General features: G+C 61.7%; 1 protein-coding gene across 1 annotated transcript; it reads right to left on the bottom strand.

The window, feature by feature from the left end:
• Nucleotides 1-9,333: 9,333 nt before the first annotated feature.
• Nucleotides 9,334-13,081, bottom strand: UBALD2 (UBA like domain containing 2; the record flags this gene model as incomplete). Its single annotated transcript, XM_079544329.1, has 3 exons — nt 9,334-9,654; nt 12,343-12,405; nt 12,962-13,081. 3 exons carry the CDS (start codon nt 13,079-13,081, stop codon nt 9,334-9,336), a joined length of 504 nt encoding a protein of 167 aa, XP_079400455.1.
• Nucleotides 13,082-14,855: the final 1,774 nt, after the last annotated feature.

Genomic DNA, 14,855 nt, shown 5'->3' with positions numbered 1-14,855 from the left:
ATGCATGGGATTTCTCATTTTTTGGTGCTTGCAGTGACCCCTTTACCCTCTGAACAGCTGCTGTGTCTGAACCATGAGGCTTCTGCTGTAAGTAGGCTCTCTTGGCAGCTTGTCGCCTTCTTCCCTGGGGAAGCAGGACTTGCTACTTGTTCCTTTCTTGAGTGACACAAATCCTTGGCTGGAGGGGATGCTGGAGAAAGCAGCGTGCAGTGCTTGTGGAGGGCATCATCTCCAGGTTGATACAAGGAGAAGTTCCCAAACTGTGATCTTCCCCCTCAATGAAGCAAATAAACATGCTGCAGTAAAGCCTATAACACCTTCTAGCTGGTGGTGTGACGAACAAAGCCTGCAGCAGGCAGCCTGCTGATGGAGGGCTGTCTCTCCTGTCTCATCCTTCTATTTCAGAGATGGATCTGAACGGTGCCACGGGGTGAGCAGGGGTGCTGTGAGCAGGGAGAGCCTTCAGTGCTTGCAGACAAACCTGCCTGAGCTGTTGGGGTTTGTTTTGCAGGATGGTGTCCTGTCTTAGGGGAGGGGGTGGGAAAGCCCAGCCCTGAGCGCAGTGAGGTCCTGTTGGAATCCAGCACTCCTCCCACAGCGGCTGTGCAGGGCTGGGGAGCTCTTTAGGCCTGGGGCTGGTAATGCAGTGCTGGGCTGAAGCACTGCTGAACATGACTGAATGCCTGCGCTGGGCTGTGATCCATCCTGCGAGCTGGGCTGCAGGAGAGGAGCAGCACTGCTTTTCTTTTCCCTTCAAGCTGCTGCCCCAGTGCACGTCTAGCACTGAGCCAACCCTGCCCCCCTTCCCACTGCCTGAACCCCCATCAGCTGTCACTGCAGCAGTGCTGCTGTGCGCTTCCTGCTACAACGCGGCTCTGTGCCTTCACAGCTGCGTGCACCGGGTGCCTCCTGCAGCGTGAATGGACCCTGCACGGCATAGAGCTGCTGCTGCTGGCTTTGCCAGGTGCTGGAGCTCAAGGTTAGACAGAAAGCTCGGCGCGCTCGTTTCCTTTTGTTTTTGCTGTGATGCTGTAGGTCCCTGCTGCGTACTGAGCTGTGCTGCCCGCGGGCGGAGGAGCTGCCGCCTCTCAACCCAACCTCAGCGGGGAGGCATTGCGGCAGCACGGCGGTGTCCCACAGCTTTGGAGCCGTGGCCGTGGCTGCGTGAATCCCCGCTGCATTGAAATGGAAACGAGCGCTGCGCGGTGGCGACGCGCGGCTCCGGGTCACCGCGTCGCGTAGCAACGGGGAACGCTGCGGTCCCGTCTCCAGTAAACACCGACACGTGGGCGGCTGCCGCGGCCAATGAGCTGCCGGGCGCGGGGGACGGCGGCCAATGAGAAAGGGGAAAGGGCGGGCTCAGTGCGGGGGGCGGGGCTAATGCTGGAGCGGGGCCGGAGGTGCCGGGCGTGGGGAGGGGGCGGGCTGGGGGGGAACGGGGAATGGGACTGGGATTAGCAGTGGGGGGGGACAGAACCGAGCTGGGGCTGCTGGGGAGATGGAGAAGAGGCTGAGCCGTCGGGGGGAGCGGTAAAGAGGGCTCCCCTACAACCGGAGCCCTGCCCCGGGGGGCGCTGCGCTGCCCGCCTTGTGCTACGGGTGAGATTCAGTCGCTGGGCGCTCTGCCCGCTCGCCCTGACGCCCCTCGACCCCCGCAGGCCGCTCTCCGTTCCTCACGACGATGGCCTCGCTCAGTCTATCCGAGTTGCTGGACGCGGCCATCGGGACGCCCGAAATCGGAGCCGTCAACTTCACGGCGCTGTACAGCCTGCTGCGCGCCATGCTGCAGCACCTGGGAATGCAGCACCTCCCGGCCGCGGGGCGGGCAGCGGCACCCGGGGAGCGTCCCGAGCAGCGGGGCATTGCGAGCAGCTCCACGGCCCCTGATGCGCTGAAGGAGGAGGGCGAAGGAAAGGATAGCGATGACTTCGGGGGCTCCAAGGTAAAGGTAAAGGTTTTGCAGGGTGCCGTTCTGTAGATTGGATTTTGCTGGTCTCAAAGCACGGTTTGATGCAGCCGGGCACAAAGAGGCCCCCAGCACGGCTGTGGGGTTCCCCACCTCCTCTCCCTTCCACGCTGTGCCCCTTTCCCAGGACCTCCTCGAGGAACTCGGTGGGATAAAGGCAGCGCAATCCCAAATGGGAGAGGACCTGCGGATGATTAAGGGGATGCTGGGCCTGGTGAGTCACCCCCATCCCCTCCATCCAGCCCTGCCCCACTCCACATCACCCCACTGCTGCACCCCTGCTCGCTCCCCACCCGGTTGGGCTGTGGGTGAGGACACCCAGCCTGAATCCCTTTGGGGTGGTCCCGTTAAATCCCTGCTCTGTGCTGCCTTCTCAGGAGGATGGCCAGGACACCACGGCACAGCAGTGGGGCCGCCGTGATGGAGTGAGGTCAGACAGTGATGTGGGACGGCCACAAAAGCACCTTAAGCCCGTGCTGGTAGGATTGGATGTACCAGGGCACACGGCACAGTGCTCCCCACGTCCCCAGTCACAGTGGCTCCTCGTGTCCCCACCCCAAGGCTCAGCCTGCCCACAGGCTCTCTTCCCATGGTTTCTTCTTTCCAGGAAGCTGACAGGGACCGACTTTCATCCTCTGAATCCTCTGAGTCTGATGATGACACCCAACATGAGGACGGCCTGAGGAGACCTGCAGGGGGACCAGGGACACAGTCTGTGCCCACGGCTGGCAGAGAGACTGCAGGAACACAGCCTGATTCCCTGGGGGCACAAGCAAAGATGAGGAGGGCATCACAGACCCCAGAGAAGTTGGCAGGCACTGCCTCAGATCAAGCAGAGACATCTGGTGCCACTGCCACCACCCCAGGGACACAGCCAGGGTCCCCTGGCACCCAGGTCACCACTCCAGGGATGCAGCCGGGGTCCCCTGGTGCACAGACCACGACCCCGGGGACACAGCCAGGGTCCCCTGGCACCCTGGGGACACAGCCAGCACCCCCGTGGTCCCAAGGAGGAGCAGTGGGGGCTCAGCCATCCACCCCCAGCACAGCACCTCACGCTCAGACCGTCCCCTCCAAAGCCACCCCCGGTGCCATGGGGGCAGGGGTGGATGATGAACGCTCCAAGGGCAGAGATGAAGCTTTGCAGCTCTTATCACCCACTGCTCTGGGAGCTGAGACGTCCCCTGACATCGACACCGGTTCCACATCCCTTGCACGAGGGCTGGCAATGCCTGAGGTCTCTGGCCATGACGTGGGCACAGCGGAGGCTCTCAAGCAGCTCAGCCACCTCTGCAGTGCCCTGGAGGAGCGGGTGGCCCAGCTGGAGGCCACAAAGTCAGACCGCACCGAGCTGGAGGAGCTGCGTCTGCCTTTCCTGGAGGAAGGTGGGAACACCTTGGGCCCTACGGGTGGTGGTGATGAGGGTCTGGGGGCTCAGCCCAGTGGGTTGTGTTCTCTCCATTGAACTGGAGGGGGTTTCTCAATGGGAACACCTGGAGGTGAGGTTTGGTCGCAGCTGGAGCCAGACCCTGATGGCATCGCATCCCTCCAGGCCAGGAGAGCATCGCCAGTGTGCTGACCGACCTCCAGCACCGCGTGTCTGCACTGCAGGGCATGGCCAGCGACCTGCATGGAGAGAAGGAGAAGGTGAGCGGGCAGCAGTGCTGGGATGGGCAGGGAGAGGTCACCAAAGGAGCCACACACATGGACCACGTGCTACTGCTGTTCCCAGATCAAGCAGCTGCAGGACGCCTTCGGGAAGCTGGGGGTGATGGGGGCCGATTGGAAAGTGGACGGCAGCCTGCAGCTGGGGTAAGAAAATGGGAGAGGGTCTGCTGCTCCCGAGAGCACGACAGTTTAGGGGTGAGGGCCAGGAGGGGGTTCCATCCATGCGCCCATCCTGCTGGTTAGGTCTGCGCTGCAGGAAATGAGGAGGGAGCTGAAGGAGCTGAGGGAGAAGCAGGATGCAGCCAAAGCCATGCTGGAGCAGCTGGTGGCCGACACTGCCAACGGCCTGCAGGAGCAGGTGGGGATGCGAGGAGGGGACACAGAGCCGTCCTTGTAGGGACGACCCTCGGGGCCACCACAGCACCCCTCTCCCTTACAGCTGGACGAGCTGCGCTCCGTGCTGGGCAGCACCACGCAGCCCCCCAGCAGAGCAGAGCAGGATGAGGCCCCGTGCCCGGTGTGCAGCACGGATGTGGGGGCACAGCTGGGGCGGCTGCTGCAGCGCTACGAGCAGCTCCAGGAGTTGGTGGAGTCGGTGTCAGCACGGCAGGCGGCGGGCAAGGCGGGCAGGCAGCGGGCGGGCAGGGAGCAGGTAGGGAAGTGCTGCACCCCACCCCGGTTTGCTTTGGGGCGAGTTTGGGTTTGATGTCGCAGCCTCCGGCCCGATAACCTGTGTCTGCTCTGCGCGGCTCCCGTCGTGCGTCCTTCACACGGCGCTGGGCTGCTGTCTTCCTCCCCAAAGCAGGACGAGGAGCTGCTGAAGCACATCCAGGCTGCCGTCACTCAGGTGCAAGGGGACTGCGAGAAGCTCAGCTCTGTCACTGGGAACCTCATGGATGACCGCCACCAGAGGCAGAGGGACATTGAGGTGGGGCTTGAAGCATCCTGAGGGCAGCCCCACTGCTTATAGCCCTACAGAAATCACAGAGGTGTAGGGGAGCAGGGGAGGTGGCTGTGAGCGGGGCCGTGCTGTGTTTGCAGGCTTTGTTCCAGTCCCTGGAAAGGCTGGAGAAGGAGAAGGTGGACAAGGAGGAGCTTGTGCTGGAGATCGACGTGGTAAGATGTCAGAGCATCCCTGTGCTTTGCAGTGTGGGAAGGGAGAGTGGCAGGGCCAGCACCTCATGGTGCTCTGCTATCTCCCCATCCCAGAAAGCCGACAGAGCCGCCCTGGCCGGCAAAGTCAGCTGTGCCCAGTTTGATGCAGCCATGGAGCAGCTGAACGGAATGATCGGGGAGATGCTGAGCAAGGTGACGGGGCAGGAGCAGGACTGGCACCAGGTCCAGCAGAAGCTCATTGAGGAGCTGGACTCCAAGGTACAGGGAGGGTCGTCCCCCCCGCAGGAGGAGTGGGCACAGCTGGGCTTTGAGCAACCCACTGAGCACGGTCACCCCTCCTGCCTTTCCCCGTCCCTCCTGCCTCCTTCTGGTGGCGCTGATGGGGACACGAAGGCTCTGTGCCCACCCCCAGTTGGATCGCCTGGAGTTGGCCCCGCTGCGGCAGCAGCTGGAGGAGCGCTGGAGGAGCATCCTGAAGCAGCTCAAGGACAAAACACCGCGGGTGGAGGCTGACGATGCTGCAGGGATTCGGAAGTGGGTGCACTGGGAACAGTGGGGGGGAAGGCTTCTCTCCATTTGGAGATGGAATTTGTGCCTTTTTCTGCCTGTTCTTTTTTTCCTGCCTCCTTGCTGCATCGAGGAGCTTGGGGCAGGGATTTAACACAGAATCACAACATGAGGCCCTTAAATTTGCCACACTCGCTGTCAGACAGACCCCACAGCACAGCCAGGGTTTCCATTACCCCTTTGCTGGTTTCCTTGGGGTTCAGGTGGCAGAACTTGTCCCAGGCTCCTAGAGACAGGAGAGATGCATGGAATACATGGACCCGTGGGACTTGTGGCACCCCGAGTGCCCCCTTTTGCAGCCACATTCCCAGGCAGGACCCCAAGAGTCCATCCCTCCTGCAGCACCCGATGCTGCCACCAACCCCTGATCTTCCTGCAGGCAGCTGCTGGCCCATTTCCACTGCGTGTCCTGCGACCGTCCCCTGCACATGCTGGTGCCTGGACCGTGAGTTCTGGGGCGTTCGGATGCTCCCTGGGTTTGGGTGGGTGCTGGAGGTGGGACCCTGCCCTGTGCCGTCCTACCTGGCTCTGAGCTGGCAGCAGGGCATGTGGTCACCCCCCCGGGGGGGGCACACACCTGCAGGACAGCCCGGGGGATGGCCGCAGGGCAGCGTGGCTCATTGCCCCCCATCCCCCTCTCTCTGTCCTCCAGGCACATTGTGACCATTCCACCACTGCCACCTCTGCCTTCCCGTGTGGCCGTGCGTCCCCGTGCCACCTTCCAGCCGGAGCAAGGCCACAGGTGGGGGACGTAGGGACAAGGGGATCATTTGCGGCACAGAGGTGGTCCCAGCCCTGAGCATCCATCCCCGCCCCGCAGGGAGCAGGGGCCCCTGTCTGGGTTCCTGCAGGTGCCGCGGCGCTGCGGGGGGCAGCACACCGTCACCCACCCACTGCAGCGCTGCCCACGGCCCCCGCACCTCCCAGCTTACGGCCCCACGCCGCCTCAACCCCATGGCGGCATCACCAAGGAGGTAGGAAATGGGATGTCCGTGGAAGTGGAGGTTTAGGGCCTCATGGAGGGAGGGATCTGGGACCACTAAGGAAGGAGGGATGTGGGATCACCGAGGGGGCAGGGATCTGAGGCTGAGCAACTCTGGGAGGGGACGCTGAGCATCAGCGTGCCTCAGTTTCCCCAGGGAGAGCTGCACATGGGCAGATGGAGGGGGAAGTTGCATCCATATGGGTGTTTCACACAGCTCGCTCTACCATTGTGCTCCATGAACACCTCTTGTATCCTCACAGACAGCTGCAGGCTGCCTGGGGAGATGTCTGAGGGGGGGTGGCGTTCCGTGCTGGGGATGCTCTGGGAGCTCTGGGTCAGCTGGGAGCACGGTCCCCACGGTGCTGGGGGGCTCCTGCCTGAGCTGTGCAGCCAGCACTGGCACTGCTCCCTGTTCTCCTTCCCAGCAGGGCGAGATGGAGCTGCTGGGCCAGGATGGGCACATCTACAAGGGCCGGTGGGACGCTCAGCTGCCTGCCCTCGCAGGGAAGGAGGGTACAGCTGGGGTGTGGGGTGATCCTGCTGACCCTAAATCTGCAATGTGGGGACCCCAACTGCTCTCATGTCCCCCCTCCTCTGGTCTCTCCTCTAGGCTCACCGAGGGATAAGCCCAAGCTGTCCCCCAGGCACTGGGGTGCTCAGGACACCAACTTCCTGCCCGTGCGGCCCCAGAGCGCCCTGTCCCCACTCAGCCGGCCAGGTATGGCCTGGGGACATCGGGGTGGGGAGGGCACCGAGGTGTCCTACAGCAGGTTGGGGTGATGGGAGGGTTTGTGTTCACAGCTTGGCAGGGTGGGATGGGGGATTGGGGTGTGGGCAGAATGGGAGCGTGAAGACTTGCATGGAACAGGACGGGTCCTGGACCCAGTGCCCATCCTGACCCCAAAGCCGAGGCCTTCAAGTGGCTGCATTAACACCTGTGCTCCCCCCAGGCACCCCCAGGCTGCTGGAGCAGCGCCCAATGTCATCCCACGGCCGCCTGCCCCACCTCTGGCCACCGCAGGGCAAAGAAAGCCCCACAGCAGAGAGAGGAGGGGGAACCCCGTCTGAAACCCACCCATGGGCACCGGGTGGACCCACGGGCTGCAGCCAGTAGCAATAAAGAGCAGTGGATGAGATGCATCTGCATGGTCAGGGTAGAGATGGGGTTGGTTTTGCCTTCAGCATCCCTCTTCTGTTTGTATGGACACCTTGTCCTTCACTACCTCCATCCATCCATCCATCCATCCATCCATCCATCCATCCATCCATCCATCCATCCATCCATCCATCCACCCACCCACCCATCCCCCCATCCCCACTCCTTGCTGCCCCATGCAGGTTATGGGGCTGGCCCTCACCCCCCTCCAACTGGCACCTCAGTGCGGATGCAGGGGGACACAGGGCTGGGATTTTCCCATCATGCACTCAGAGCAGCATCATACACACGCAGCATCCTTTATCCTGAGCCCCAAGGGGTGAATGCTCACACAGGGCATCCCCTGCTCCACCTGATCCCAGTGCAGGAGCTGGGACTCCACGTCCCTGTCCCTGCCTCGCCACGTTGGAACCCGACAGTCCATCTACTTAAATCACATTTTACAAGGCCCTGATTTACTGCTGCAGTGACTGCAGCTGCTCTGCGCTGCTCCCACCTCCCCAGACGTGTTTGTTTGGGGTTTGTTTTCCATGGGGGGAGGGGAGTGAGGCTATGAAGGCAGGATGGTGGGGGAAGCACCAACAAACGGGTCTGGGCAGTGCAAAAAGAGGGGAAACTCAGAGCAACAGGTTAAGGCTGGGACACATTGAGCTCAGCCCCCACCTGTGGGTGCCCACCCACACCGCTGGTCCCATAAGCACCAGCACCCCTTCAACCCCAGTGCTGCTGCGCTCAGAGCAGGTAAGCAGACCTGGATGGGCTTTGCTTTCCCTTTGTGGAGCATCCCTGTCCCTACCTGTGTGTCCCCAGACCCGCTGCACCCCAGGTTTGGGGGGGTTTCGCCCCGTTTTCTCATTGCATGTTGAGCCGGGGGTCGAGTTGGAAAGGAATGCCAAGGTTGGGGCTGTGCTTTTGGAAGGGCGCTGTGCTCCCCCAGCAAAGAGAAGAGGCAGGGACAGCTGCTGTTAAAAAAGTGATTATTATTATTTTTTTTTTAATTCTTTTTAAATTAATAAAAAACCTTTGAGCTGTTTTCTGTTGTTTTCTGTCCGTTTTTTTTTTTTTTTCTCTTTTTTTTTCAGTCTTTTTGTCTTTTTTTTTTTTTTTCCTTTTCTTTTTTTAAGCAAGATTTGATTTGAAAACTAAAAACAAAAGAAAACCAAAAAAACAAAGCACCCAAACCCAACCCAACCTCCCTCCTCCCCCCCCAATTCACCCCCCAGCCTCCCCCCTCCCCCCTTTCTCCCCACTGCCTCCACCAGGAAGGGCCCATGAGCAGCGGTGGTGGGGATGGGGGGAGCATCGCCTCGTTGCATCACAGCCCCTCACCTTCTGAAATCACAGCTCCCCACCCCCCAGCTGGGATGAGGGATGGGGGAGGGGGGGGCTGTGCAAGAAGCCAGAAGATCCCAAAAGCCAGAGATGCGTTTTGCTCTCAGCACCCCGAGCTGGGGGGGTCACGGGGGGGGCTGTCCCAATGGGATCGGGTGCAGGCAGCTGTCTCCATCCCTTTGGATTCATATCTTTCCCCCCCCCCACCCCCCCACCCTCCCCATTCCCTTGCTTGCATTGCCGGGGGTTGCACCCTCTACTCGGTTCTCTCTGGATTTATATACATTAGATATATTTATATATTATAGTTATATATTTAAAATAAAAAAATTAGGGGGAGAAAAGACCAGCAAGCAACTTGCATGGGCCTTCCCGGCAGCGTCCCCAACCCCCCCCCCCCCCCCACCTCCCCACCACCCCCTCCCCCACCACCCCAAAAAGTAACCAACAAAGGATAAAACCTAGAAAATGATTCCAGTGCGTTTCTCAGGAAGCCCCCCCTGCTGCAAACGCCCTGGCCCTGTTTCTCCCCCTCTCCCCCCCTTATCTTTGGCCATCCATTGTGGCCATGGCTTTCTGTGGGGGGGCGGCTGGGGGGGGCGCGGGGGGCCAGGAGGGCTGCGGGTGGTGCAGGTGGTGATGGAGGCCGTGGGCTGTGGGCGAGGAGGGGGGCAGCCAGGAGGGCTGTTGGCTGGGGGGTGAGGAGGCCCAGAAGGGGCTGAAACTGCCCGGGGGGGAGCAGGCCATGGAGGTGATGGGGCTGTTGCTGCTCTGGAGGTTTTCGGAGGTTCGCAGCTTGGAGAACATGGCGAGAGCATCCGGGAAGTTGGGCGGAGTGGCCGGCGTGTTGCTTGGGGTGCACATCTGTGGGGAGAGGAGACGCTGGGTGTCAGGTTCCCCGTGGGTCGTTTCGGGTCCCTAAGGGTTGTTCGTGGTCCCTGTGGGCAGCTTTGGGTGCCCACGGGGTTTGCAGGGGTCCTACAGCCCCAGCAGTGGGTGCCGAAGCAGTAGGGGGGACCCCATCACGTGAGGGATGCTCAGAGCTGAGCTCAGCGCAGTGCTGGGGTCCCCACGCAGTGCTCGTGCTCTGGGTGAGACCCACGGGGCCCAGGGTTTGTGCTGGTCACACTCCTGTGCTGGCTCAGGATCGAGGTTCCTACTCCTAAAGCTGATCCCAAAGCTGGGAATCTGACATGGGGAGGTTCAGCCCCACTGCTCCCGTTCAGTCGGATGCTGACAGGCAGGACTGGGATGTGTGAGAGCCCAGCACCACCTCCACTGTGCTGGGAGCACCAAGCTTCAGCAGTTTTATTAACTGCACCTTTTAGGGTATTTTCCTCCATATTATGCTGCAAAGCCAGCACTGTCCTGGCTGTAAGTTCTCTCACCACACAGCCAGCTTTGCCAACCCAGCAGAGAAGGGACTCGCTGCAGCCCCTGCAAATAACCCTCCCTGTGCTGTGCAACCAGGACTTGGCACGCTTGGCAGCAGCTCACACAACCCAAAATAGCCCAGCGGGTGCTCTCCCCTTTCAGAAGGGGCTGGGAGCACTGGTGGGACAGGGACACCCCCAGCAACGAGGTGGGGGCTCTCCTCACTGCCACTTCCCAAAGCCATCAGCCTGGGCACAAACCCAAGTGAATGGGGGTCCCTGCAGGACCCAGCTGTTCCTGCTGCAGCTCCTTCCCTGGAGTGCAGAGCAAAACAAAGAAGGGCCCCGAGGTTCTCGGTGCCACCCGGAGCTTCTGTATATCTGGCTAAATTTAGCAGGGGCTGTGCTGAGCCAGGGAGAGGAGGAATACCCACAGGGAGAGTGTGTGAGGCTGCTAAAGTCACACACCCAAAACCAGGGGAAGGAAAGCGCAGAGAAACTTCTCCTTGTCCACCTTGGTTACGGGGGCAGGGTGCCCATCCTGAGGCCCCGGCCCCTTTATCTGGGTTGCTCAGCATTGGGGTTTGATCTGTGGGGTCTCCAGGAGGAACCCTGTTGGGGCTCGGTGCTCTGATGAAAGCTGTAAGGTACACAGATGGAGCACCTGCACAGGGTTTTGTCCTGAGGGGTCCGAGTGCCCGCACCCCACATGGAGATGCAGCATCAGTGCTGGGATGGAGCTGAGCAGAGCTAGCAGAGGGGTCCAGCAGTGCTCCTCCCTGCAGCCTGAGGATGCTGCTACCAATGTGGGGTCAGGAAGACCTTCTAGCAGGAAGCACAGCACCATGTGCTTCCAGCAGCACTGCAGTGCTCCCAGACCAGCTGCAGATGCCAGCTGTGCTGTTGCTATAGCAGAGGATGGGGATATGCTTGGGCTGGGCTGCTCCAGAAGCGGGTCCTTGTCCCAGACGCTCCTGTTCAGGCTCTCTTGTGTCCTCAGTACATAAAGGACCTCGTGCCCCAAATGGCACCTGGAGTCAGGTGCAAGAGGAGTGGATGCAGCTTAGGCTTTGTGGGGTGTTTGCACAATTAATTAAACAAAAGAAAGAAGAAGAAAAAAAAAAAAGTGGTGTAACGATTTGCCTTCTTCCTCCAGTATCATTATTTCAGGGAGCTGTTGGCTGTCGTGGATCACAGAGCCCCTCGTTGTATCCCACTGTGAGTAGGGCTGCTCAGAGCCAGAAGGGGGGAAAGCAGCAAGAAATGCCAAAAATGCAACACGGCAGGATTCGGTGAGCACTGTTCTCCTTGTTCTGCACTGGTGTCAGCAGCACAGCCCCACGTGAGGACATAGTGGGCTTGGGGGAGCTCTGAATCCCACAAGTGCTGCGTGGGGTGGGAGCAGATCGTGGGCCCTTTCCTGGAGCAATGGACGCAGCATTGCTGCCTGCTTTGCACGGTGCTTCCTGCAGCCTCCCGGGGCTTCTGGTGGGGCAGAATGGCTGCACTGAGCCCTACTTTTTAGGGTGGTTTTTTGTTTGGTGAGTCCTGCGAGGCCTGAAGCAGCTCCGCCTGCCTCCCCTCCCCAGCTCTAAATGGGGTTTTTGAAGGAGGGGGGAAGCTCCGGTGCGGGGTTTGACCTTCCCTCTGCCAGCAGATGGAAACACGAGGATGAGGCACAGCTAGCAGCTGCTGGGGGGCTCTGTGGGACCCCTCACGCTCTGAATATAGGAGAAAATCACAGTGGGAGCCACCCCAGCCTGAGCAAAGGCGGGGGGGGGGGTAGGGGGGGTAAACCCAGAGGTGCAGACCGTGAGGCCCAGACTGCGGCCTGCTGAGCGCCTATGGGACGGCCTTGACGGACAGAAAAGGGACAAAGCAGCAGAACCCAGCCCCGAAAATAAAAAGGGGAAGAAAACAGACGATCAAACGTGTCCCCATCCTGGTGTGAGGGGAGCGGGGCCGCGGCCTTCCGCGCGGCACAGCCGCTTCCTGGCAGACATCTTAGCTCGTGGTGTTTACATTCGCCGGCTGCGTGCTGCCGGTGGCACAGCAACATGGTGGCGGGGCTGACAGCGGGAGCCGGGATGGGATATAGGGGGGGGGTTGTGGGGAATGGCTGGGGGGTGGGAGGGTTGTTATGGGGTGTATGGGGCTGTGGGAGGGGGGGGGGGCTTACCATCTGGTGGTGGTGGTGGCTGTTGGGAATGTTGGTCTCCTGGAAAAAGGCGCTCAGGGCGGTCTGGGGGGGCACAGGGTGTGCGTCAGGAGAGACAAAAAGCCCCAAAGGTGGAGGAGAGCCCCAAAAGAGGCAAAGGGAGCCCCCCACCCCCTCTCTCACCCCTTCAATGCTCACAGGACCCCACTCCCTCGCTGACTCCCCCCTGTTGCCAGGCCCACAGTCCCTAAACCCACTCGGATCCAACCCCCCCCCTTCCCCTTCATGGGGTCCCCCCGCCCCTTTTTACACCCCTTCCCTCCCCCCCCACTAATGGGTTGTGCCCCCCCCCGCGGCCCGGCCGGCGGATCCGGTTACGGCCCGGGTATAAATAGGGTACAAACAGGGGCAGCCCGAAGCGGGACCTTCCCCCCTCCCCCCCCCCTCCAAACACCCCTTAGGGGATCATTGGGGGGGCCCGTCCCCCCCTCCCTTTGGCCAAACCCAGCGCCTGTGCGTGGGCCGCGGCCCCGTTCTGCGGCACCGGGGGAGGGAGGGGGGGGAGGGGGGGCGAGAAGGGAGCGGGGAGTATAGGGCCGGCGGAGGGGGGGGGGGGTTCCGAAGGGGGGGGTGCCCGTACCTCGAACTGCCAATGGGCCGCCTGCAGCAGCTGCTTGGCCTGGTCGGCGGCGCAGCCGGCCGCCAGCACGAACTGGTTGATCATCACCTGGTGCCGCAGCTCCTCCATGTTCACCGACATGGCGGGGCCGGCCCGACCCGGGGGGGCGGGGGGGGTGGCAGGGGGGACCCCCGCCGTGGGTGCCCGGAGCGCGCCCCGCGCCGCGCCGACACCGCGCGGGGTGGGGGTGGGGAGCGGCGGCGGCACCGGGACCTGGGTTGGGGGGGGGCGGGGGGGGGGGGGGGCGGGGCGAAAGCGAAGCCACGCCCCCTCCTCCCCGCGCGCCGATTGGCCGCCTCCGCGCCTCCCGCCCCGACGGGCGTTGGGTTCGAATCTTCCAGCTGCTCCGCCGCTACGCCCCGCCCACCCGCTCGTTCATTGGTCGCCGCCTGTGTTTTGGCTGCAGACGGCGCTGCCGTTGGTCGACGGTCTACGCGGAGGCGGGGCGATGGGGGAAAGGCGAGGAGCGCTCGCTGACTGGTCGCTTTCGTTGGGCGGTTGTGACGTCACGTTCATTGAGCGGCGCGGCGGGGGGTCCCGGCGGAGCCCCGGGGCTGCGAACGGCGCCGTGCGGCCGGGGCTTCAAAGCGCGGCCGGGGCCCGCTGCCATCCCCGCTGCCATCCTCGCTGCCATCCCCGTCGCCATCCCCGCCATGGGGTCCCAGACAGCCCGGGATGGTTCAGGGATGGTCGGGTGCGAAGAGCGCCTGGAAGGTTTTGGTTTAAAAATATAAGCTGGAAAGAGGCTTTGGAGATTGGGGGGCAATGGCGGGCAATGAGCGAAGTGAGGAAGGGGTGGGATGAGGACAGGGGTGGGATATGGACAGGGGTGAGGGTGGGGTGGGATAAGGATGGGGATGGGGTTGGATGAGATGGGATGCAGCAGGACGGGATGGGAACTGGTGCAGGTGATGCCTGCAGATCGGTGGAGGCTGCTTTTCCCTCCACAAATACCTGCAGCTCCTTTGAGGGCCGCACGTGAGCAACAGCCCTGGTGCCACAGTTGAGCCCTAAGAGAGAGCTGTGGTCACGCACAGCCCTGGGAGGCAGCTTACTGGTAGTATTTACAGGTGCCTTTTGGGGTTTAACGCTGTTTTCTCTTTGTGCATCGGATTTTGTCCCCTCTTCCCCACGTTGCTGCGGTTTATCGGGGCTGTCTGTGTGCCTGGGGCTGATACGGATGGGGCAGAGCAGAAGGGAAGCGGAGCTCGGCCCCGAGCTGTGCTGTCAGTGCCTGCACTCCTCGCTCCGCTGCGGCGCTGTCCTACAAAATCCTCTGCAGCAGAACGGCGCTGAAAAAAAAGCCACGAGCCGTGCAGCCTGCATGCAGCAGCTCTGCGTGTAATGAGCGCTGCTTTATGGATCTTTATGGGGCTAACTTTGAGTTATTGTCTGCACTAAAGCCCTGCAGTCTGTTGTGTGCTGCTGCTGATGTGCCGGCTCCATCTCACCCAGGTTCTTGTTCCTGCAGGGCTGTTGCTTGCTGGAAGAAGGCAGAGGAATGGGTCCAGGGATGGGTTTGACCCCACGGGGCAGCCCTGTGCAGAAATATGGGAGCTTTGAGGTCTGGGGGGGCCTTCTTTGTTCTGCATGACCTGAGCCAGGAGCTGACCTGCTTTCCTAAGCCTTGGGAGACGCACTGAGCCTCAGCTCCTTCTGTGCAACCATCTCCACTGATGGCAGGTGTTGGGTTCGGTGGGTGAGATCCAGGGTGGGGGCAGTGAGATGCAGTCAGGCTGCAGGACTCCCCCCCCCCCCCCACACACACACATACTCTCACACTCTCTCTGTGCTTTGGCTTTTCTCAGCTGTGCTCAGGGCTGTGCTGCCAAGAAGCAGAGCACAGGGGGAGAGA

This window comes from Tetrao urogallus (assembly GCF_951394365.1).
Source record: "Tetrao urogallus genome assembly, chromosome: 18".
NCBI classification, from domain to species: Eukaryota; Metazoa; Chordata; class Aves; order Galliformes; family Phasianidae; genus Tetrao; species Tetrao urogallus.
Note: the sequence above shows the minus strand (reverse complement) of the source record. Positions and strands in the feature narration are given on the sequence as shown.